General features: G+C 49.4%; 1 protein-coding gene across 2 annotated transcripts in view; it reads left to right on the forward strand.

Annotated features, from left to right (window-relative positions):
- The window catches only part of LMCD1 (LIM and cysteine rich domains 1), a 59,415-nt gene that overhangs the window by 23,115 nt on the left and 10,308 nt on the right, over nt 1–25,992 (forward strand). Inside the window, exons 2-4 of one of the 2 annotated variants that reach the window (XM_045992363.1) lie at nt 6,977–7,065; nt 12,885–13,140; nt 20,261–20,590. In XM_045992363.1, the coding sequence (XP_045848319.1) occupies nt 6,977–7,065; nt 12,885–13,140; nt 20,261–20,590 (675 nt within the window). The remainder of the gene's footprint in view (nt 1–6,976; nt 7,066–12,884; nt 13,141–20,260; nt 20,591–25,992) is intronic. The other variant, XM_045992364.1, reaches the window with a different exon arrangement.

Below are 25,992 nucleotides of genomic sequence, written 5' to 3' on the forward strand. Positions count from 1 at the left end.
CTTAATTAGGGAGACCAGCTTATCGTGGTTGGTCCAGAGCTTCCCTGGTTCAGTATAAAGTCCTGCATTCAGGGTCTGATTCAGTCTCAGGCCAACCGAGACAATCAGTTCCCCTTTGGTTACTTCCTACACAGCCTGGGGCTGCCAACAAAGATCAGTGGTTCTCAGACTTTGGGTGTGCATCCAAATCACCGGGGGGGCCTGAACAGCAATGGCTGGTTCCTATACAGAGTATGTGTGTCAGGGGTCTGGGGTGAAAACTGAGCATTTTGCACTACAAACAAGTTGTTAAGGTGCTGCTCAGGGACCACAGCATGAGAACCACCACAAGACCTCTATCTCAAAGAGGAGGTGTAAGATTGCCTGAACTCAGGCACAGTACAGTGATTAGAAAACTGTAAAGCCTGGTACTCATTACAGCTGCTATTAATTATTTTTATTATGGAAAAGATGGGACTTGAGCTGGTCCTTAAGGAGAGGGTGGGGGTGATGCTCTCTGAGGCTTAGAGGAGCACGTTCAAAAACCCCAGTGTTTATTTAGGAGAAGTCTAAGAGGCTCAGGTGATTGGAAAAAGAATCTGGGTAGAAGTAATAGATGATGAGGAAGTAGAAATAGATATATTTGGCCCAGTGCAGTGGATCACATCATGGGAGCCCTGTGACATCTAACACGCAACAATATTTATCCCTTTAAAGGCAACTCAATACAACTTCAAAATGAGATGGATGCTAGTATCCTTAATATAAACATTTAAGAGTTGGGAATAAATCCAGAAATGACTTGCTTCTTTGTTTTTAGGGTTTTCTTCTTTTTTTTAAGTGGTAGCGTTTCTAGAAGACAGTTTTCAGCATGCTGATCCCAAGCCACTGTCTATCTAGTCATCTGCAGGCCTGGGGTTGGAGCATGAGCTCCAGCTCTCTGGTCTGGTACGAAACACACATGACCTTTTGTCCTTCACTTAGGCTTGTCCTTCACTGGAGGGAAGCCAGTGCCTTGGTGCTTTTCTGCCATAAGCATTGCCTGTGGTTCTGATTCACTTTCTCCGCTGGCCACTGCCTCTCCAGCTGCCCCTGAGGCCTATGTATTGCCTTGAACATCTGTACTATAGTTTATTTAGCAGAACTGGTTTGGATGGTAGAAATCTTGGGACCAAGGTGATCATGGCCTTGTCCTGCTTCCCTCAACGCTAACCTGGGACCTCCCACTCCTACAGACATGCTGTCCCATCTGTTTGGATCCAAATGGCCTGATGCCCAGAGTCAAGGCTAGACTCGTAGGAGGCTGTCTGAGGTCTGGAGACTCCCAGTGTGGTAGGAATCACAGGATCTGGATTCCAAAGACATGAGTGTGAATTATGTCCTGAGACGTAGCAAATCCCATCAGTTCTATGAGCATGTTTCTTTTTTTTTTTTTTTCATGAGCCAAATGCAAAGTGTCTACATCCTAAGGTTGTTGGAAAAACCAAGTGAGATAAGGAATGTAAATACACTTTGTAAACTGTCAAGTGCTATACCCTTAGTGGAAAATACCATGGCAGATTAGATGAGAGCACAGCTCTGAAGTAAGACTCGCCTGGTTTCACTTCCTGGCTTCACCATTCACTAGCTATTGGATCCTGGAAAAGAGGCTTAACCTCTCTGGGCCTGCTTCCTCGTCTGAACATGAAGTCACTAAAGGTACCTTTCATCAAGCATATATATCATGAAATCCCTGGCATATGCCCAGCACATAAGGTGTACTCAGTAAATGTTAGCTATAGTCAGAATCATTAAGAAAGCTATTACAGAGGGGCCTGGGTGGCTCAGTGGGTTAAAGCCTCTGCCTTCGGCTCAGGTCATGATCCCAGGGTCCTGGGATCCAGTCCCGCATCAGGCTCTCTGCTCAGCGTGGAGCCTGCTTCCCTTCCTCTCACTCTCTGCCTGCCTCTCTGCCTACTTGTGCTCTCTGTCTGTCAAATAAATAAATAAATAAATAAATAATCTTTAAAAAAAAAAAGAAAGAAAGCTATTACATTTTTGCTTCAAGCCCAGTACAGATGAAGGTAGAGTGAGGAGACCTCCCCCATTCCTTATTGGAGCCCCAGTCGAGACCATTCTGAATGGACAAGTTGCTTCTCCTCTCTCAGACTCTCATGCATCCTCTGTTGATTAGGAATAATGATTATACTTCACAGGGTTGTCAAATGTCCAGGAAGGGAATGCTTAAGTAAATAAAATCACTCCATGGGTTGTTAAGCTGTTCACATTTTGGAGTTTCTGGGACCATTGTTTTTTGTTCATGAAGGCAGTTCTTTTCCTGACCTTCTCATAAGTTCACTGCACACCACCCTTCACTGCCTTCACTCTGCCTTCTCTCCTTGGTGGGGAGGAAAGCGTTTGTTTTCAAGTTGGCTAATAATCTTTAATGACACGTATGCCTATAGAGTTTACCTGCAGAAGGCGAGTCAGAGTGATTGACCCGGAAATAGAATTTATTGTCAATATTCAGAACACCCTAGCTCAGAAAGCAAACCAAGGATGGTCAGGAGGACATGTGATGGGGTGAAGATAGAATTTCCAAAAATATAAAATCATGACTCTTGTGTAAATACAAAATAAAACTTAGTAAAGATTTTATTCAGCTCATTAGTTAATGAAGTAATCAGCAAAATACTTAGACCAGTTGAAAAAAGCATTTGAGGGGGTTGAGTATTTATAGGCAATTTAATGTTGGGACAAGATTGATGGGTTAGGTACGTAACTAGGTAGCATCTAGTTAGCTAGTTAAGACAGTAAACCATAACCTTCCAGGTTATCTACTTCAAAAAAGACAAAAACTCCTTGTATTTGTGTCTTTGCCAGACAAAAATCTCCAAGTTAACATGAGCTTCACAAAGTCTGGGAGCACAGCAAAATCAATATGTCTAGATAATCCTTGAGGGGATTGTCGCCGCCATATGACACTCAAAGGACATGCCACCACTTTCCTGCCTTAAGTTTTGACAATTTGGGATAATTTTGGATAAACTTTTTAACAACGGTAAATATTTTACTTTACAAACAACCTTTTAATCTGATTCGATGCTCACAACAGCCCTGTGGAGGCAAAAAGGGGCAGGGAAAACCCGTTTCGCAGAGGAGGAAACCTAGTTACATACGGGAGGAGAACTCCCGTTGTCGACCACCGAGTCCCGCATTCATTCCTAAACTCCACATTGCATTTCTTCTCTTCCCTTCTTCGTTCCTGTCCTGCCTTGTTCTTGGTGATATCTTCCTCCTGTAAGACTTCTCCTGCGGGGTCACCTGACGGAGAGGCTCAGAGTGGGGTGGAGGCCCTGTTGCCCCCCAGCCCTTGTGTCCGCAGGACTCCTGGCCTGAGCCAATAAGTCCTTTTAAGTCCCTGACGCCATTCAGTTCCACAACATCCCACTCTCGCAAGCCAAAGAAAATTGTCAAAACATGTTATCTCCCCTCAGGAAAAATGATAGAATAGACGCTACATTCCAGGAACCCATTTTTTTTTAAGTGATGGCTCCTTTCAAGCTCTTCTGTTTTCAGCTACTGTGAGCCACTGTGAGCTGCCACTGTGCCATCTTTCATCTGAGACGAAGTCCACATCAGAGAAACCTACTGTTTATAAACCAGAATCTCCTGTTTGAAACACTGTTTCTGGTTGGTGTTTTCCTCTTCTCAATAAACAGGACCATCATTTTCTGAGTCCCACACGGCCGGGTCTGTCTGGCTCCTGGATGAATGACACGCAGGGGACAAATGGCTATTTATTGTGTTAAGCAGTCGGCCAGGAAACTGGCTGCAAGTGTGGCCTGATGGCCCAAATCTGCTTCTTCCCTGCAAGGCCATTTATTTTTCTCTCCCAGGACTCCTGTCACCATGGAAACTGTCCCACTAGCAGGATGGAGACAAAGGCCAACTTTCTGCTTCCTGCACTTAGTCAGAGAGGCAATGCTTACACACGAAGCAAAGGGACAGTAGGAAAGTGTATGAGGTGTGGAGTTAGAAAGTAGTTCCTTTGAAGTTCCCTAGAATTCTGAAGCTGGAAAAGGAATTTTTTTTTTTTTTTTAGAACGTCTGATTCAGGGTCTGTCAGATCACTTACACGAGGCGTGCTGACAAGGAGAACAAACACGCCGGGCACAAAAGGTGCCTGTCAAGCCCCTTTCCCTGCTGCAACCCATTTAACCCTCCCTACGTAGCTCCACGAGGCAGGTTGGTTCTTACTATCTCCACGATCCAGAGGGAGAAATGGAGACTCTCCAACTCCAGTCACTTGCCCAAGTCCAGCAGGAGAAAGGAACAAATTTAGGACTAAAATCCAGACCTTGTGACTGCAAAGCCGGGAACTCTTCACTTGCAAGAGCTGCCTATTCTCCGCCCCCCGTCCTGCTCTTCACACGGGCTGGCACCTCGGGGGCCGGAAAGCCGTTTCGCATCCAGTGTCCGTCATTTTTACTTGATCATGAAATCCTTCCTGCTCCCAGCCATCAATGACCCCTTTGCGACATCTCGCAGAACGAGGATTCTGGGGAACAGGATTCCGGCAATCTCGATCCAGGCCACTTCTCTCCTCTTACGGAGGAACAGCTTAGGCCAGGGGAGGAAATGAGTTGCGTCTAGCTGCACAGCTAATAACTGTCAGAGCTGGTACCACGGAGCCAGCCCCGTGCCCCGCGGGCCCGTGCTCTGCTCTGCCGTGCGGCCTCGCATCGCTGTTTCTAAGCAAACCCTGAGCTAGCATTTCAGCGCTCTGGGCAAGCATCAGGACTAGATCCCCTTACAGGATGACTGCTCCATCAGCCACTCGTTAGAACAGCAATGCTCGCCCGCAGGCTGCTTTGCCACTTACGAAATGCTTCCACATAGCTCTTCTGTTTCCAGGCTTTGCTGCCTCTGGGTCTTTCTGAAACGATCCAACAATGAAGCCTTATTCATAAGTTGTATACCGTCCAAAATAACCACTGAATCACTCAAACATGAAGTGTGAAAGGATCACTGTGTTTCAACTGGTAGAATCCAAGGTGACAAGAGGCAGAAGCAGTAAGAGGTGGAGGTTTGCAGGGCGTTCAATGCCAGGGTTTCTGAGAACAAAGTCCTGCCTGTGAAGGAAAGCTCCCCAGCTTCAGACGATGAGTGGAGGGTGAGCATCCTCTTGCTTTCCCCTGTTAACAAGAATCCAGCGCTGACCAGGCACAGATGTGAACGTGCTGTCTTCCAAATCCATGCCACGTGGCGTTTACTCCGCAGAGTCGTGTCAGAATCTCACAGGTTGTGAGTGTGTGTCGGGACGGCGGAGTCCGCGAGGGCATGCTGTAGACAGCAGCTGGCAAGTGGGAGCTGGGGAGCTAGGTGTCCTTGTGGGAAGCTCTGAGGTACAGAAGAGAAACCTTGTGAAGAATGAGCGTGTCTTCTCATGTACTTCTTCGGATCCTAACCATAGCCATGAGGACAGTCTCCCAAGTTCTACTGCTTGTTTTGTCCCCACTTAAGCGCAAAGAGAGTAAAGGAGTGATGCTCAGATCGCAACATCCCATGCATCATGCCCTTTCATGTCTTTTGCCCTCGCACGTTTTCTCCCTCCTCCCTTTCTGCCTGCTCGTTTTGTGGAACCTCCATCCAGAGTCACTTCCTCTAAGAAGCCTCCCTGAACTTCCTGTATAGGTTTACTCACACCCTCCTCTTTGCGCCTAAAGTCTCTGTGCAAAATAACACCAGCTACCAGCTTTTAGAACCCAGTGTGAACAGGCACTCTACAAACATTATCTTTGTAGCCATTTGACAAGTAAGGAGGATGAAGCCCCGTTGGTCCAAGGCCAGTATGGCTGTTAAGTCTCGAAGTTAGGTTTGGAATCAGGTCTCCCAGGCTCCAAAGTCCATGCCTTTCTGCTGCACAACAGGCAGCTTCCTCTGCCTCAAACTTAGCCCTTCCGGAAGCAGGTGAGAAGTATGTGTTTCTCCATCTCCCTCTGGTCTGTGAGTATCTCTAGGGCACACCCGAGTCCTGCCATGAATCCCAGTGCCTGACCTATGATAACTACATGTTTAGATGAATCAATGGTCCCTTGAATGAGGAGCTTTTCCCTTTATTTTACGAGTTGCTGAGGTGGTCTTCTTGAAAAAAGCGTAAAACATTCATGTAACTGTAGCAAGTCATCCCCACCCCAGTGGAGAGTTAGGTAAGTTTCTCAGCCAGCAGATTCGTACATGAACCCCCTGCTTTAATGTAATACAAATCTCCTGGAATTTCTTGGAAGTGCAGATTCTGAATCAGAAGGGCTGGGGCAGGACCTGGGGGGCTGCGTTTCTGGCGAGCTTCCCGTGAAGCTGCTGATCTGAAGACCCCGTTGGAGAGCCAGTTGGGTCTCAACACAGCAGCAGCAGCAGCAGCAGCCACTGGTGACAAAGAATAAAACCTGTCCTATGCATCATTTTCCTTCCAAAGGACCACCAGACTTCAAATGTCCCCGATTTTCTGTGTTTTAGCAAAATATTTGAGTTACGCTTTGAGGCATAAACATTTGGCAGCATGAACATTTGTTTGTGCGTGTAGCTTTGGTTTAATCACACCCTATCAATAAATCACAAATACAGGAGGGAGAGGAGGCATTCGCTGGAAGATTCCATTCCAGTGACAAGTGGACCAGGGGAGCTGGTGAATATGGAGGAAGGAGGAGATGATCCCTCGCTAGCAGGGAGTTTCCAACAGGGCCCTGGTGGCTGGCTGGCAACAGCACCCAAAGCCCCCGCCTCGTTCCATTTTTACTGGGAAGGGCCCCACCCTTCCACACTTGCCTGCCCTATGGCCCCTTTCCCGTCTGGTCTTCTCCACTCTTGGTAAACAGTAACTGATGACTTATTCATCTCAAGCCCTTTGAACCCCACACAATTCCTTTGCTGACATGCCAAGTCTTTTAGAGGTCAAGCGATCCCCGGCCCAAGACTTTTGGAAGGAAAACACCCTCTTTTCTGTCTCCTTTTCCAGATGTCCTTGGGCCAGCAGCAGTCAGCGAGAGGTGTGCCTTGTTTGAAATGCAAGGGGACGTGTTCAGGCTTCGAGCCACATCCATGGAGGTAACAGAGTTTGTCAGGAGAGGCTCCGCCTGCCTTCATTTCTTGGCTGTCCTTTCTGGGAACCCCTGGTCATTCTTCTCTGCTGGGATTGTTTAAGATGCATGTGTTTCGGGGAGGGCTGGCTCCGGAGTGAATGCTCTCCTGCTTCGCCTAATTCAGAAATGACAGAGAAGCCCTGGGGAGCCAAGATGAGAGAGGAATTTAGTGCTTCACACACCATTTTGAGGTGGAGGCCACCAAGCTCAGACCACCAAGGACCACACTGGGAAGATGTGGGCAGTTGTTAGTCGGTGCCTGGTCCTCTCTGGATTGCTCTATCCTGGGGCTTGATGCATGTGGTTGATCTCCCCAGACTCTGCCATCGCCCCTGTTTTGATCGCAAGTGCCATGGGCCAGAAATAAAAGCCACTGTGTCCATGAGACTTAAATACCAGGCCGTGGTGCATTCATGCCCACAAGGGAGGGCCACAAGATCCAGCTGGACTGGGATCTGCTGAGTTTTTCTTGTTTTTCATTGAGGACTCTGAAAACCAGAGGTGAGGCTGCCCCACTGCTCAGCTCCCGGGCACTACTACCATCAGCATCTGCATGGATGGTGCCCACTGGGGGTGTGCAGGGCGCAGCCTGTGCGACTGTCCCGGCAGCCCTGGGAGAGAGAGGCAAAACTCTGCAAGGCACAAGACCAAAGAGGGAGGTTTTTTCTCCTCTGCCAGAGGGTTTCCTTGGCCACTCAATTTGGGAGCAAAATTTGGGAGCTGTTTGTCTCAGAGTCGTTGACTTCCATCATGAGATGGCCATTGCAAAAACATTTGTTGAGCGGAACCAAGTCTTTCACATTTAAATGTTGAAGTAACCCTGAGCCAGGTGGTAGTTTCTCCAATTTTCAGGTCAGGAAACTGAGAGTGGGGAGCGGGGAGACACCCATACATGGCAGAACTCAAGCTTGGGTCTTTGTGAACCCCACCCCCACGCTCTCAAACACTCAGCAGTACTGTGGGTCGTGAAAGCCTTTGAAGCACAGGGCTGTTCCCTGACTCCTCAACCTCACGGGAGCTCATGTGGTCTTCTGGATGCGAGGGACCTTCAAAGTCATCCAAACTCCACTCCATCCCCCACACAAATTCCTCCCACAGCGAACACACTCCCCATTGGGGGAATGCCCCACATATCTATTTTAGCCACTCGAGCTCTTTTTGGTCTTGAGGAGAGTCAGCTTCCCTATCCTTTCACCCCCTGGTCCTGAATCTGCCATCGGGGTGTCACAGAACAATGCTAACTCCTCGTTAGCTCTCCAAAGACAGCCTGGATACCTCCTTTAGGATCCTCAGGGTTAGGAGCTAATGTTCCCTGAATGCACCCACTGACTCAGTTCAATAATGTTTTCCCCTCTCAAGGATCAGTCCTTTACTGCCTGCTGTCTGACATCTGAAAAGGTTCATAAAACATATTTTGTTAGTTTTCTAGCTGTTGATGGCATGAGGGCGATGCCCTGTTCTTCGGGGCTCTAGCGGGAGTGTCGGCTTTGTTTCGATCCCTACATCCCCCCAGAATTCTACAGAGGATCTGAACATCAAGTAAATTGATCCTTGAGAAACGCAGACTGTAGCTTCAGATCCCAAGTAACAAGTGTTGTCTTTGGTTGGAATAACTTTAGTGGGGACCTAATTCAAGCCATTCTGGAGCAAGGAGGTCCAAGAACCTTAGGGGGAAACCACGTGAAACCATATTTATGCTCCAGTTCTCATACTTTCAGTAGCTTGAAAGATATTTGAATGACCCAAGTGACAGCCATCCTGCTTCAATGAGCCAGTTCCTCAACTAATAATCACTCAGCTTGAATGAACACTTTCCTTCTGTAAGCCTCACCTTTCCCATCTGAAGAATGGGAACAGTGGAGCTCATGTGCTCTAGGCTCCACTTTTAGCTTTACAATCTATAGTTGCAGGCCAGCTATCTGTAATCAAATTAGTGATGGACATGGTTAGCAGAATTAGCATGGTAATTAGTATTAGTGGCACAGATGGTAGAATTACTTGGAGAGAAGTGTACAGAGTGAAGGGGCAAAAGTAGACTTTTATGAAAACAGAAGGAAAGGCTCCCCTCACAGCCTACAGCCTCCTGCTTCCCTGACAGACACGAGCCATCCTCAAGAGGCTGACCTGCCCTTCAGGGCAGGGGGACACACATGTCCAAGACTCCAGGCTTTTCACAGAGAGCCCAATAAAAGTCTCTTCCTTGCAAGCAGAGTTCTTTTTTTTAAAGGAATAATAATCCTAATTGCTTTATTATTTTTGGTAAATGCACACTGACTTAAGTGAGTAGGAAAAAACCCAGTTTAAGGGAAGCAGGGGACATGGTATGAAAAATGGGAGACAGTTCACTGGCTCTTCAGATCACCCAATTTTACATCCTTCAAGGGTCGTTCTTTGGATTCTCCCGCGCGCTCACTGCAGCACCCTCTCTGAGGAGGTCCTCTGTGTATACTGGCATGGGTGGCTGCCCCGGGAATGACAGTGTTAGCTCTGCTCTTCTCCCCAGGGCAGTGGATCTTCACAGACGACTCTGCCCAAAGAGCTGGGCTTCCTGTACTTTGCGAGAAACAATCTAGAGAAAGTCGACCAGAGCTGCTTAAATTCCTAAAAGGCACGGGCTAGGGACTCTGGGACTTTGATGGGCATCCAGATCACCGCTGAACAGGAGTACAAGTACCCCTGTCCAGTCCCACTCCTGACCCGTGGAATCGGACTAGCGGGGCCAGGGTGGGCCATCTCCAAGTTTACCAAGCCCCCCAGGTGACTGAGATGCGCAGCAAAGTTTCAAAACTCATCAAATAGACCAAGGGTCCACTACCTTTCTGTCAAGAGCCTGTTCGAAACATTTTTGGTTTGGCAGACCATATGGCCTCTGGCACAACTAGTCAACTTGGCCCTCGTAGCGTGAAAACATCCATAGGCAATATGTAAATGAATGGATGTGATTATGTTCCCATAAGCCTTTATTTCAGGATGCTGAATTTCAAATTTCATTTCATTTTCCTGTGTCTGAAGATCGTAATCTTCTTTTGAATATTTTTCGACCATGTCACAGTGTAAAAACTGTTCTTACTTCCCAAGCTGTACAAAAGTCGGGTAGGGGCCAGATTCGGCCAATGGAATGTAGTTAGCTGATGCCTGATGTAGACCAGCTCTTTCTCTGTCAGATAAGAAACGCAACGGTGGACCCGTGTTGGGCTGCTGTTCAGGCTGGGATCAGAGTCCAAGACTTTGCCTTTAATGCCACAGCAGGTAGCCCAAGACATAGCCATTTTAATACCATTGAGGATCTTTCTGGGTGTGTCTGTGTCCCCTTCAGTCTGGATGCCTGAGAGAGGGGAGTGGGGCTAAGAGGTATCTTCCTCATCTGTAGAATCCCAGCGACAGTGCCTGGCAACATGATAGTATGAATAAAGGGAGAAAGAAGACGATCTCATATCCATCAGCATTTTCCATTTCAAACTGTTTTGCATTTGCTATATCTCTAATAGCATCCTGAGAGTCTCATTAATCAAAAAAGCAAATGGTAGCTTCCCCACTCAGCTCCATGCATAGAAGGCATTGGAGCTCAGAGGATCTCATGGGACACCAGCCTTTCCCTTACTTCTTTCCTCTTCCTCCGTCCACTTCCTCCTCTGCTGCTGTCACTCCCCACATGTAAACCAGTGGTGCTATGCCCTACCTTAGAGAAAGCCTCCTTCATGCCTGGCTCGTAAAAGGGAGAGGCAAGAGAATATTTATTATGAATAAAAATGCCCCAATTCTGTAAAATGAGCAACCCCTTCTTATGAAAACAAAAGACGTTGGTTTTGCCCAGCATCATCTTCAGGGTCATATTCTGTTTTAGAGTCCTGAAATTTTCCTTGCGATCATGGATTTTACCATTTCTCAAATTGTAGCCCCACTGAATGTGAACTTGGACTTCAAGCTTCTTTTCAAATAACATTGGAAGGGCTGCATTCTTCCTGCCTTAAAGTCATGCTGTACGTCAGTGCATTAAAAACAAGACATGTGTTTAACCTTCTGTAACCCACTGTCTCCCGCACTTATCACCCTGAGCCTTTTTCCACGTGCCCCATACTTCCACGCTAGGGAAACTGGTCCAGACCAGCAGGACCACCCGAAAGCCGAAACCCCTCACAGGGGGCAAACATAGCCCATGTTACAGTGTCCATCTGCTTTTCTCTCCCTCTCCCACCCCAGCTATAGGCTCCTGGAAGGTTGCAGTGGGGCCACCCTCATTTTATATTAGACAAGGCTTTCTCAACCTCAGCGCTACTGACATTTTGGACAGGATAATGCTTTGTTGCGGAGGGGGCTGTCCTCGGTATTACAGGATGTTTAGCCACACCCCAGGCCTCTACCCTATAGAAGCCAGTAGCACCCTCTGGTGGCAATGACAATCAAAAGTGTCTTCAGACATTGCTACATGGCTCATGGGGGTGTGGCCTTAGTTTAGAACTGCTGGTGGAAGAGGCGCCGGGGTGGCTCAGTAGGTTAAGTGGGTTAAGTGTCGGCCACTCAGGTCATGATCCCAGTGTCCTGAGATCGAGACCTGCCTGGGGCTCCCTGCTAAGTGGGGAGCCTGCTTCCCCCTCTGCCTCTGCCTGCTGCTTCCCTTACTTGTGCTCTCTCTCTCATTCTCTGTCAAATGTAGAAATAAAAAATCTTTAAAAAAGTAAAATAAAGTACTGATGGGGAAAAAAGGAGGATTCCTACAGGCATGCCTGGCTGTGAGGGGCTCATGCTACTGCAGTGACCTCTCTCTTGGTCCTGCCTCATCCCTGTTGCAGGTCCTGACATTGTTCACTTTGCTTAACAAGTTCTTAAACCTCATGCGTGACAGCAACTGAGATACAGCGCACCCTGGGTGTCAGGCCTGAAAGGGAGGGAAGCGGTTTTCCACTATACCGGAAACAGTCCGGATTTCAAAACCTTAGCAGCATGGCACAAAGCCGCCAGATGTTTTAGTTTTTAATTGTCAGACAGAAGCATGATGCTTTCAGGGGAATTTGACGCTTCCCCAGGATGCATTTCTTTCTCTCAGTCTCACCACAAAGCCTGGCCAGTGAGCATCAATCTCTTTAGCCCAAGCAGTTTTCTGAGCTCATTTCTTTCCCCCTGGGTCATATCCACCTGCTCCTTGAAGAAAATTTCTAGTTGTATTCTAACTTCAGTATGAATACTAAATTGCTGAAAATTGCTGAAGCTCCAAACTCATAAATCTTGGGAGACAATTTCAATAATTCCTTAGAGCAGAGGTCAGCAAATTTTTTTATAAAGGACCAGATCATGGATATTTTCGGCTCTGTGGGCCACACAGTCTCTGTTGCAATTATTCAAGTCTGCCATTGTAGCCCAACTGCAGCCACAGATAATATGTAAATGAATGATCATAGCTGTGTTCCAATAAAACTTTATTTACACAAGCAGGTGGTGGGCCGGGTTCAGCCCACCAGTCATAAAGACTCCTGCTTTCTAGCATCTCTAATGAATGAACCAGCCTTTGCTGTCACACCCAAAGTGAGTAAAAATGTGCTATTCTTTTTAACCAGCAAAAGTCACATCCCACATTGCCCACAGATAGACTAATAGTCTCCCAAATGCAGTTCCCAATCCCAGAGGCCTTTTGGTCTCAGGTTTCCATCTGTCTGCTGCCAACCCTTCCAAGTCACTAAAGTCGAACCTTGAAATTGCTTTCAAAAAGGCAGATGCTATCAGCAGAAGACTCTGCTCTTCTTCTCTGGAGGACACTTCTCACCTGTCCCAATTAACCTCTCACCCCAGGAAAATATGCAAATCGTGCAAATGCAGCCACGAGGACCACTGCTTCAACTCTGAGCTGGAAGACGATCGGAAAATTGGCCGCTTGCTGATGGACTCCAAGTATTCTACCCTCACGGCCCGGGTGAAAGGCGGAGATGGCATCCGGATTTACAAGAGGAATCGGATGATCATGACCAATCCCATTGCCACTGGGAAAGATCCCACCTTTGACACCATCACCTATGAGTGGGCCCCCCCTGGAGTCACCCAGAAACTGGTAAGGCAGCCTCTTCCAACCAAGAGGTTGTTTTTCTATCTTTGTAAATGTTAGTCATGCATGAATGTCACAGATAAGGTAAGAAGACGGCAAGATTATAGAAATGATAGGAATAGCTCTGGTTCTAAACCTGTTCCGGTCTTGTTACATGATCTTGAGCTGAAAACTGGGCCTTGGTTTTCCTCATCCATGAAATGGATAGAAGTGTCTCTATGAATTCTACGGGTCCTTCCAGCTCTAGTCCAGGGTCGTTCATGGTTCCCTTTGGCCTCCCCACTTCTGAACAAAGGACAGTTTATCATTCTAAACTCTCAGAGTTCTTGTCTTCATGTGTGAGATGTTCGTTTTCCCTCAAAGTGGCCTGGGATGTATCTATTGCAGGCCTGTAGGGGAGCACAGAAACAGTCCTCTACCCTTTCCAACAGCAGAGGCCTCTTGGACTTGGAAGGGAGAACCAAGCTAGCTTTACACAACCCTGGGGCAGAGGCACTCAGAGAAGGACAAGGTCACACCCTGGCTGCCCATTACAAAGACCCCTAATAAGTCCCCATGCACAGGCCTCAGTGAAGACCATTAAATCAGAAGCTCTAGATCACTGGCACAGAATCACCAGACATGGTCATTTAACTCCCCAGGTAATCCCAGATACAGCCACATTCAGGGGCCCGCAGACCAGAGCAGTGCCCCTTAAATTTCAGCAGGCATATACCTCACCTGGACATCTTTTTTTTTTTAATTTTTTTTTTAAGATTTTATTTATTTATTTGACAGAGAGAGATCACAAGTAGGCAGAGAGGCAGAGAGAGAGAGGAGGAAGCAGGCTCCATGCGGAGCAGAGAGCCGGACGTGGGGCTCGATCCCAGGACTCTGGGATCATGACCTGAGCCGAAGGCAGAGGCTTTAACCCACTGAGCCACCCAGGCGCCCCTCACCTGGACATCTTGCAGAAACACATCTTGTAAGCTTGGGGCTGGTGCCGAGACTGCGCTCCTCACACACTCCCAGGTGACGCCTATCCTACCGGCCCCAGACCACACCTGGAATAGCAGGGGCCTCAGTGATTTCCACGGGTTAAAAATGTCCTATAGTTTTAGAGATGCATTTTAATTCAATCTCTTCTGGGGAAGAAAGGAGAGGCTTCAGAGTCCTACATGGTCATACCCCACAGGCTCCTCCTACAGCTCCTGCTATGACCCCCCACTCATTACCTTACAATGCCTTGACCTTCCTCTTTCCTGCTCTGGATCTTTCTAGGCTTTTGCCTTCCTCAGGGACTTTGCACTTGCTGTTCCCTCTACTTGAAATGTCCTTTCCCTGCTCTTTGCATGGCTGGATCTTCCTGACAGTCATGTCCCAGACAGGCCTTCCCTAACCACCCAATCTACAGCAGATGCCACTTACCCTCCAGCTACATTTTGTTCCTTCCAGTTCTCCAATGTTTCTTTAGAAGCTTTGATTATAAGCGGTAGTTGTCTAATGTGCGTCTTTGCTTTGTTACCATCTCTCTCACTGGAGTGAAGCAAGGCCCCCAAGGGCAGACACCATGTCCGTCCCGTGTACCAGGCTATCCAGCACCATGCACCATGTAGGACACATAGTAGGTCTGATGAGTATGTGTGCTTTGTCACCCTCCTGGCCACATGCACTCCATGGACCGAAACTGCCACAAAATCCTGTGAGTGGCCCACAGTGAGAGGAACAGAAATTAAGAAGAAATGTTGGAGAAATTTAGTAGCAGTTGACATCCAAGCATGTGATCAGAGACCTCCTCTCACTGCACAGAATTCCACTGTGGTCAGACTCACGTGGAAATCTCATGCGGCATGAGCTATGTCCTCATCTCATGTGGTGTGGCCACAAATCATTCTGCAATAGGTGGAAAAATCAAACAGAAAAACCTGATCCTTCACCATAGTGAGTCTGAGCAGTTTAAGTGGGGGAAAGGAGGGAAGAACCCCTTCTAGATCAATTGAAGACTGGCAAGATGCTTTTCTGAAGGCTCTACTTTCTGAAGATGTATTTTTTTTTAAGATTTTATTTATTTATTTGACAGAGAGAGATCACAAGTAGGCAGAGAGGCAGGCAGAGAGGGTAGGGGAGGCAGGCTCCCTGCTGAGCAGAGAGCCCGATGCAGGGCTCCATCCCAGGACCCTGAGATCATGACCTGAGCCGAAGGCAGCGGCTTAATCCACTGAGCCACCCAGGCGCCCTGAAGATGTATTTTTTTTTTTTTAAAGATTTTATTTATTTGACAGAGAGAGATCGCAAGTAGGCAGAGAGGCAGGCAGAGAGAGAGGAGGAAGCAGGCTCCCTGCTGAGCAGAGAGCCCGATGCGGGACTCGATCCCAGCACCCTGGGATCATGACCTGAGCTGAAGGCAGCGGCTTAACCCACTGAGCCACCCAGGCGCCCCTGAAGATGTATTTTAAAAGAGTATGTCAGCATTTGTGAGCTCAGCCCCCCTATGAAGTAGGAATTACTTTACGTGTAAGGAAACACAGCATGAGTAACTGGCCTTCGCCGGTTGGAGGGGCTGGGCAGGGGCACATCCGGGCCACGGAGGATGGCGTCCAACAACAGCAGTGCTGGGACATGCCGGGTGGCTCGGATCGTGGGTCTGCCTCCAGCACCCAGGCCTGGGTAAGCCATCAAGCAGGCCTCCAAGATGTCAGTGGAAACTAAAGCAAGCAGCTCGTAAAAGAGCTGGCTGTGGGCGTCAGGAACTGGCTGGTGAAAACCCCGAACGCTTCGGCCCCAGACTAATCAGAGGAAGGCATCGTCAGGCTGTGATTAATGCTGGCTCATAAAACCACATGGTATAAAGGGCCCTCTGTCTGCCCCGCATCTGGCCTGCCTGAGCAAGTTGCCCTTCTGAGATTGGACAGTTTTCCCTTCCCATTCACCCTCCGGATGCTTTTTGTTTTTTTCTTTTAATTACCAAGTGATTGGTTCTGATTGTATTTTGGAAATGGGACTAAATCTTGCTGTCATTCCTCCCAACCAGAATAAAAAAATGGAGAAACTCTTAAGCTTTTAAAGACTAGTCACAATGACCCTAATGGCTAATATTTACTGAGTACTTACGTGTGCCAGGCACTACGCTAAGAGCTGTACATGCACGGTCTCACCTAATTTTCCAACACTGTTAGGGCCGTACTGTGACTACACTTATCCACAGAGGGGGAAGCCGAGGCTTGGAGAAGTGACACAACTAGCCAGCTGTCCCGTAGCCGGCTTAAATGGCAGAACCAGGCCTTGGACTTGGACCTTCCTGATTCCAAAGCTTAGGCTCTTCCCTACCAAGCCAGGCCAGGAGAACAAGACAGGTAGGAGAGGCAGAAAGAAGCAGGTATTTTGGACTAGCACTTTTAAGAGAAGGCTTCTTAGAATGGGGAGAGACTTGAGCAAATCTTTGAAGGCTAGCTAGGATTTGGGGGGAGGCAAGGAGGAAGAAATGAAGGGAACCAGCATCCATTGAGCATGCTAGATAGATGGATACAGATATGGATATAGACATACAGATATATCATCAATACCTCACCACTCCCTATGTGTATAATAACCCCATTTTACAGGAGAGCAAACAGAGGCTTTTGAGGAGGTTCTGCAGGTGTGGCAGTCATACTTCCTCCTCTACTCCCATAACGGCAAATGTTGCTGGTCGGTCAGGGCACTGTCTCCCACCGAGCCCTCATTGGACCTCAGAATCCTCCTCGACACAGCACTCCCAGTAGCTACTACTGACTAGGATTGAAATGTACCATGAAGCCCATTGACTGTCCCTGCCTGACAGCTGGAGAAGCAGAAAGAACAGGCAGGATTGAGTCTTCCAAGTCCACAGCCCATGTGCCTTCACTGCCCAACCCTGGGAATAAAGCACCTTTCTTTCCCACTTTTCTCTCTGCCCTTTGATTCCTCTCCTGACAAAGCCCAGTTCTGGGAACCTCTTCTCCCCAGATGTCCCAGCGAGACAGCAAAGCACCAAATGACTCAGAAAGGCCCTCGTGAAAAACTTGAAACCTAAACCAACCTTTCCAGCTGCTCCGAGAAAGGCCTCTTGCTAAAGGTTTTGGGAACATGACCTTAATCAGCTTCCTGGAGAGATTCCAGACAGATTCTCTTACAACCTCTGAGCGGCACAGGCAGCTGACTCTGACCCAGTCGTCTGTCCCCATCCTCTCCTCCCCAAGCCCATGCCAAACGATGTGATTGTCTGAATGGCGTGTAGCGGCGGACTCTAATACCCTCCCCAGGGTCTGCGAGCAGAGTCCACCGCAGGTGTGTGATCGGCTGCTCGGACCAGCCAGGCAAGGCCAGCCATCACGGAACACACGGCGCTGGCAGCCAGATGCTGCGGTGCCCAGCTGGGGCTTCGAGCTGTGACGGGAGCCCTGGATTCCTGGGGAAGGAACACTCCCGGTCTCCAGGGTCCTGGCCAGGAATCCTCTAGCTCTGCAGGCCACAAACACCTGTAGCCAGGACAGAGCCAGGAAAGGACACAGAACGTGGGGATGGACAGGCAGGTGGCCTGCACCTGCAGAAGGCCCCCTCTGCAGGATTTCTACGTGCTTCTTGTAAGGCTAAGCAGGGAGGGACACCTGCTGTGAAGGAGTCACAGCCTATCCAGAGACAGGGGATCATGGCCCTAGGAGGGGCTTACACAGCCTCCACACCCTCAATGAAGACCAAAGGAAACTCCCCTAGAGATTGGGGGAAATGGTTTTCTCTTGGCAGATTATTCTTCTTGTAGAGAAGTTGTAGACGCTGGTGGAGACCAAGGCTGCTGAGTGCCAAGCTGTCTCTACCGCAGAGGAGCTGTGGGAATGTCGGGAGGTCCCTTCTCTGGGCCTCAGGGTTTCAAGGGGTAGTATTAGTTCCTTCCTCCTAGGGGTTCTGTGAGAACTAAATGGGTAAGCATGGGTCAGGCACCTGGAAGGGTGCCCAGATCACAGGAGGCAGGAGTAGGTAGCTACTCCCACCATGCCTTTAGCCACTCAACCTGGGGGTCGGCAGCCTTCGTGGGAGAAGCTCCGTCAGACATGCACTGAAACTGCTTCAACACTTGGAATGAAGATGTTGGCCGAGTCTGGGTGCCCATTCTGGCACAGTGAGCAATGCTCCTGTTTCTACATCTCCAAAATCCTGCCATAGATCCTGGCCCCCAGGCAAGATCAGAAGGACTGGGATAGGTACCTGCCCCCCCCACGGCGGTCCCTAACCTGTCTCCCAGGGCCCTGTGCCCTGCCCCAGCCTGTAACCTGCTATCTGCTGCTCCCCCTGTCCTCTGATGATCACATCCTATCCCGTCACCCACTGTCCCCAGAGAGGCCCCCAATCCTCAGAGGACCTGTTTCACACTCACCCAGGAGGACCTGAAAAAGTGCTCACTTCTCAGCCACTCACAGACTCCTGAGTCAGAGTCATAAGGTCATCCAGGGATTCGTGTGCACCCCAAAGTGTGAGATTAGATTCTTCACACCCACCTGCCTGGCATGTTCATGCTGGAAACCCCTGCAATTTCATACTGACCCCGAGAAAAACTGCATACCCCCTATCTTCCCCAGAGCCAGGAGTCAGCCCTTCCCAGACACGCAGTCAGCTGGGTGGCCCCGATGCTTCTTGTTCTTCCATGTGTGGGGGTTCAGGGTATTACCTCTTGAGCCAACCAGAATCCATGGGCTCCTTGAGCCACTTTCCTGACTTGTAGACTCAGGTCGGTGCTACCAATCCTTTCTCCTAGTAGAGGTAAGGACGGAGTGAGGTCACCACAGACTTCTCATGGGGGTCAGGACCCTGAAGATCATGCAGTGTACCCCAAACTTTGCAGATGATGAAACTGAGGCCCAGGAAGCTGAGTGCTTGCTTAGTCTTACACGGAGAACAACAGCAGGCCAGGAGCTAGAGCCTTTGGTAGACTTTGTCCCCCACCCAGGCCAGATCCTACATCCAGCAAAGTACCTGGGAAAGTGCTGGGGACTATGCAAATGAAGGGATGGTATCAGGGTGTGCCTTGAGCCCACAGAGCCAGAAGAAGGCTCAGCCAGATGTTCCAGGATCTAGGACGGAGCCCCCTAGGGGGCATCCACAGCCGCTCACATCGTGAGTCCCACAGGAACATGGCTCACCTGCCTCTCCCTTTTCCAAAACTGCTGTCATCTGAAATTCATTGATTATGAAACTCAGCAAACCAGGCTCTGGACTAGTACGCCCCTCCCTCAGCTTCCTCATCCCTACTCCCTACACTGGGCCACAGCGTGGGTTGTCGTTAGGAACTGCTGTATGATTTTCCATGTTGATTAACACAATTCAGTTCCAAAAGGAGTCCACCCCCAAGTGATGTGATATGGGGCAGGCAGCTTCCAAGAGGGTAAATATGGCAATGGCCACCTGGGCAGCGGGAATCAGGCAACCTGGGGGGTGTGTCAGGGGCAAGCCCAGAAGCCCAGAACAGTTGTCAAGGATAAACAGTTTGCCTTTCACACTTTCTCATGCTGTCTGGCCTTGATATTTATCTCCCCCATATCTTCCCATCCCTGGCACCCACCCAAGTACAAAATTACTGTTCATTTAAAAAAAAAAGCCAAATTGGACAGTTATCTATGAACATATTCATATTCAGACGGTTACCCATCATAGTGATGTGGAAATATTACCATCTGGAGACCTTGTCAGTTCATTCTATTAGAGGGTGCCGTTGCCTGTTTTTAAATTAACAAACCATGAAATACCTTATGCCTCTAATGATTTAATTATACTTTTCTAAGAAAAGCAATTTTAAACTAGATCAACTTTTTTTTTTTTAATTAGGAGCATTGCCATGAGGTAAATGAAGTAAAAATGTTCAGTGTTGAAGGAAACCAAACCTGTATCGCCACGCCAAAAAAATCTAAAATGAATACTGACTTCAGGTCCACCATTCTCACCCAGAATGTGAATGTGTGACAATGCAGGCAGAGTGGAACTTATGCAGGCCCCTCTTGGGTGTTGCCAGATTCCCAGCATTTCTGCCTGGACCGCCCTCCGGTTCTGCAGAAAACCCAAAGAAGCTGGAAACTTCGCCAGTTCCAGATCTCTGCATGGGTGCCTGCCAATCACAGTTGCTTTATCTCCTCCCCACTAGGGCCTGCAGTACATGGAGCTCATCCCGAAGGAGAAGCAGCCGGTGACGGGCACCGAGGGCGCCTACTACCGCCGCCGCCAACTCATGCACCAGCTCCCCATCTACGACCAGGACCCCTCTCGCTGCCGTGGACTTCTGGAGAACGAGGCGAAAGTGATGGAGGAGTTTGTCAAGCAATACAAGAGCGAGGCACTGGGCGTGGGAGAGGTGGCCCTCCCTGGGCAAGGGGGCTTGCCCAAGGAGGAGGGGAAGCAGCAGGAAAAGCCAGAGGGCGCGGAGACCACCGCCCCAACCACCAACGGCAGCATCGGTGACCCGTCCAAAGAATACGTAAGTCTCTCCCCTGCCTCCCGGTGTGGCTGAAACTACCAGTCCCCAGGGCTTGCGCAGTCGTGGCCCCAGCTCCAGGCTTTTCCCCTCGTTCATGCCGTCATTCATGTGTTCATCCCGCCGGCAGCTTATGGGGTGCTCATTTACTCAGCCAGGCACTGTCCTGGGGAAAACGACACGATCACCGAGCTTGGGAGGCTCAGCGTCCAGGGAAGGTCGCAGACAACCAAACTGTCACAGAAAGGGCATCTAACCTTAGTTGGGGTGAGGGTCAGCTTGGAGGAGGAGCTGAGGCACTGCCTGGCTTGGGAGGAATAACCAGGATGCATCCAAGTCTTCAGGTCTGGCAGGGAAGGCCTGTGCCGCCTTCAAGAGGTGAGCGTGCACAAAAGGCCTGAGTCCCAGAGAGCGTGGCGGAGCCAGAGGGCTGAACTAAGTCCCGTGTGTCTGAAAGCATGGTGCGCTGGGGGTGTGGAGACACGAAGCTGGCACGGTCAGCAGGGGCATGCTTCCCGAAGCAGCAAGCCATCCATTTGTCACTCATGTATTGACTAGCCTGTCCTGTCCCCCAAGCCTCAGGAAATCAAACAGGCAGAGGACACTGTCCTCCCGCTGGAGAATAGCAGGGATGTCTGATATCCCTCTGAGGGCCATGGGGCAGGCTGTCGGTGGGAAGCGTCACAGGATCTGAGCTGTGCTTTGGAAAGTAGCCTTAAGGAGTGTGTGGAAGATACACTGTAAGGGAGTGAGCTCCTGGGGGCTGTTTGAGAAAAAATGAAGAAGCCAGAGTGTCTGGGAGGTGAAAGCCTCATGGATTGGTTTGTCTGATCTGTCCCACAGGAGGTGAAAGGACTAGCTTGAGGCAGGTGCCACCGAGGACTGATGTCTGCTCTTTCCTGGTCTCTGACCCCCTTCTACCTTTTGTCCTTTGCCCCCATCAGCCAACTGGCGTCATCTCCTCTGTTTGGGGTTTGCAGATCAATGTCCCAATACAGGGAGCCCTCAAGCCAATTACCTGTCCTGCTGGTAACAGCTGGCAGTCACCTGTGTGAGCCAGACATCCCAGGGAAATGGCAGGCCCGATGATGCTGTTTCTACACTCAGAGAGGGCCAGGCTCCTTCTTCCCTGCAGTGACTCAGACTTGTCGTCCAAAACCTGCATCCTGCCTGTCCAACCCCCACGTGTTGGCACATTCATTTGGGATTGCCATCCAGTGAACTGTGGCTTCACCCTGTTAATCTGAGAACTTTTTTCTTTTTGTGGAAGATTTTATTTATTTATTTATTTGAGAGAGGAGCACAATCAGGAGGGCAGGGCAGAGGGAGAGACAGAAGCAGACTCTCCACGGAGCAGGGAGCCCGATGTGGGACTCAACCCCGGGGTCCTGAGATCACGATCTCAGATGCTTAACCGACTGAGTCACCCAGGTGCCCCTAATCTGAGAACTTAAAAGAAAAAACCTATTTTCCCCACCAAAAACTTGGAAAGGGTGTCAAAAAAAACCTGTGGCTGAGGAAGGATACATGTCCCAGCAACTTAAAAAAAAAAAATTTAGATCCAGTTACCATGTTTCATAAACTATTCCCCTCTCCATCCAGCCCTCTATCCAAATAGTCATCTGTCCTTAAAGCGTAAATACTGCCTCATTCCAACTTGGAAGGTGATCTCTTTAAGTCATTGTGACATTTCCCAATTGCCATTCCCAGGAGAGATATGCTGATCTGAGAACATATTTTACCCCTGACTCAGCCCCACATATTTGCACAGCATGGAAGTGGGGCAAAGGTGGCCTGAGATCCCGGGTCTCTGCCTACCTTCAACTTTAGGAAGTAGTTGTGACAGTCTGGAAGTATATAAACAACAAGATCAGACAATGAACAGGGAATTTGAAGGAAGTCCATATTATTGGGGCTGGGCTGCCTGGGGAAGACCGCCTTCTCCTTCCTTACCCTAACCCCAGTCTTGTTTAGATAACTAGTTATGTAATTAGTGGATTCAGGTCTGTATTGCATGTATTTATGTTCCCTCTAGGTGCTGCTGGCTTGTCTTTTTCATCTCTGTATCTTCAGCAGATGCCATCAATATAGAGAGTAGGTGCTCAATAAATATGTGAACCATGAATGAATGAACAAATGGATGAATAAGTGAGCGTTCTAGCTAAACAGAGCCTCGAATGATGGGACGATCTAGATGGCCATGTTGCCCGGGGATTCAAGTTCCCGTTTATTAAGCACCTGCTCTGGGCCAGATCCCCTGCCCACGCTGTCAGGGTCTTTGTTTAATTCATACAGTTGCCTAGTGGGGTGAATTTCACCGACCCCATTTTACAGGTATGGAATCAGAGATTCAGAGAGGGTAGGTAACTTTTCCAAGGTCCTATACTTTCTAAGGAGTAGGACCTGGATCCTATACTTTTCCTACTACATGATGCAGAGTTATAAAACCCTACTTAGGATGTCTTCTAGGAAGAAAGGAGGCTGGGAGCTCTTATTTATAAGTCCCTGTTTATCTCCTTGAATCCCAGGAACAAATCCTACAAAGGTAGCTAGATAGACATAGACCATAGAGAGTGTGTCCGCAGCAGCCCCAGACTTGGTTGTGGATGTGTGCTCCCCGGACTGCTCTGCCTTACCCCAGTGAGTATCCAAGTCAAGTGGACATGGGTGCCGGCCATCCATGTGCTGGGCCTTCTGTCTCCCAGAAATGAGCAGTGGAGACAGTTTACCAGAGCCAAGCATCAGGCAGGAATCCTGATTTTTACTCCCCTGATGAGGAAATTGTAGAACTCAGACTGACAGCCCAAATCCACATGGCGATTTGTGGGGGCAGGGGGGGATGAAGGCAAAAGGAAGGCACACGAAACCTATTTTCCTAGAACTGTATTGGTGACATAGTATGGTTTCTTATCCAAAGAATGATCATTATTACTATCGTTAGCAGCGACGATGTGGCATGCTTTCCCTGAACCAAGGGTAGTGCTAAGCACTAGAGTATCTGATTTAAAACTCCCAGCCACCCAAGGACTTGAAGAAAATCTGTGGGATTTGAACCAACTTCTGTCAGACCCCAGGCCCATCTTTCCTGTTGCCCGAAGAGTGTTCCTTGGAAAGCTAATGGATATTAGGTCGTAAATGGGCTACACGGCCATGTGAATTTAGGAGACAGTAGGGTGACCAACACTATATGCGTTTCTTTGTGGTGGGACTTCTGAAAGCCTCTGGTAGGCTATGGCAGTGGTTCTCAAAGTAAAATTACAGGGAAGGCTGGTTAAAACTCAGAGGTCTGGGCCCTACCCCAGAGCTCCCTGCTGAATAGGGGCAGGTAGGCCAGAGTCTCAGCTTTTCTACTGAGCACCCAGGTTGATGCTGATGCTAGTCTGGGGGCCACTCTTTGAGACCCACTGCTAAGGAGTATAAAAATAATTTTACATATAAGCTCAGGAAAAATGATATCACCAAAGAGGCCTATGGTGAGGATTGAAGAGATGACCACACTGGCATTTTCTAGATGTTTTGGGCCTGCTGGCTTAGGCAGTCCAGCTTTGAGGACACGGCACAGCACTCTCCCATTCCTTGAATGGTCTGCGGGGAGTTCTGGAAACACAGAATGGCTTTAGACATTGCCATATAGCCCCATGCAACCGCACTACTCAGCGGCCTGAGGCCACAGGCTCCCTTCCCTCCGTGCTGCAGTCAGCCCACACCGCAGGGCACTTCTCCAGTGAGCTCGCCTGGCTCCCTCAAGCTACCATCAGCCTGTCAACCATGATGTTCTTCCTCAGAGAGCCTGGGGAGGGGGGGAGCAGATGCCAGCTGAGTCAGACCGTGGAGTCCTCCTCACCAAGCCCCTCCACCAAAATGTGCTCAGAGGAAAGTGTTAACCAGACCGGAGGAACACTATTGACAGAAGCCTTTTTCAAATCACCCATGTGGAAATGCCCCCATGGGCTGAGTTGGGGTGAGGCCCTAGAAGAGTGGGTGGGCCAGCCCGCTTGTGGGAAGAGCACCTTCTGAGCACAACTCCCTCATGTGTCCAGGCCTGCGGGGTTACTCAGATTTGAGTACGGTTCACAGATGGACATCCCATCTTTCCAGCTCCAGGCCTGCACACAAGCCCCCCGCCCCCCGGCCCCCACTCCGCGACAGGATAGGGCAACCTCACATCAGCTGAGGCACATCTGAAGAGTGAACCCAAGAGCTGTGGCTACCCTTGGGTACCTCAGAGCAGCCCTCTGAAAGCATCGTTATTACACTGAGGTCAGGAGAGGCAGGACACCTGAGAAATGCTGTCAGAGGTATCTGACATCTGTTCATGAGGAGACACGGCAGCAGAAAATCCCAGGGGCTCCCTCGGTCGCTGTCACTCCCGAAGTGTGCTCTTTGAATCAGTGAGGCCAATTAAAACCCCAAAGTATTTCACCTCCCTCTTTCCTCTACTTGCCCCACATGTATGTCCTGCAAGGAAGGGGGACAGGTGGAAGAGTGTCCGTTACTGCCCAGCAGGCTCATTCATGTCTTCTGGAACCATCCTAACAACTAGCAGGAGGTTGGGATTGGTACGCCCATTTCACAGATGTGGAACCTGACACAGTGAGAGGTTAAGAGGCTTGCTGATAACTGGTGAGGCTGGGACTCTATCCCACGCCCTCGTGCATTACCAGTCCTGACAAGTCTGAGTAGCCCTGGGGTGGGGCCTGGGTAGGTGGGGACACCACCACCAAAGGCGTGTGTACTTGGGTTTGCTGGGTGACTGGCAGTGTTGGGAGTCACCCACAGCCCAGTCCAGTAAAGAATCTGGGGGCCTCTTTTCTGCATGCCAAGAACAATGGAAGGACTTGCCCACCGCACGCCAGTCCCTCCCACCATGAGTTCTCCTGGGTTTGGAGGGCTTCAGAGGGCTCCATGACCAGGGAACTAGCAACTCCAGCAACTCGGAACATTGACTCCAGAATGGCAAAGCTCTGTATCCACTTCCCAGGCCCTCTGCTCCCCACTTCTCCCACCTGGATGGAACCGATGAGTGCCTGGGCCGCAGGGCAACAACCTCAATGCTCTGATTGTTAACAGCCCCACCAAACCGTTTCCCCGCCTTGAGAATGCTTACTTGGTATTTTCTCAGAAATGAAATATACGGATTTCCTGGGCGTGGAATTTCCGCCTCTCCCTACACCCCAAACTTGTAACTGAAGAAAGGAGAAAGAAAGCCAGAACATAGCAGTCGATGTAATCTCCACCCTTCAGTATTTTATCATCCCTGCCGGGTGCCCCCCAACCCAGCCCCTTCCCCGCAGCACCCCTCCCACCGAGCTCTGCCTCTCTGATGGAAACTGACAGCAGCTGGCAGCTCAGCCTGACTCCAGCCCCAACAAGGGACATACTTGTGGGCAAGGGACTTCCAAAAC

This window comes from Meles meles, chromosome 20 (genome assembly GCF_922984935.1).
Source record: "Meles meles chromosome 20, mMelMel3.1 paternal haplotype, whole genome shotgun sequence".
Lineage (NCBI taxonomy): Eukaryota > Metazoa > Chordata > Mammalia > Carnivora > Mustelidae > Meles > Meles meles.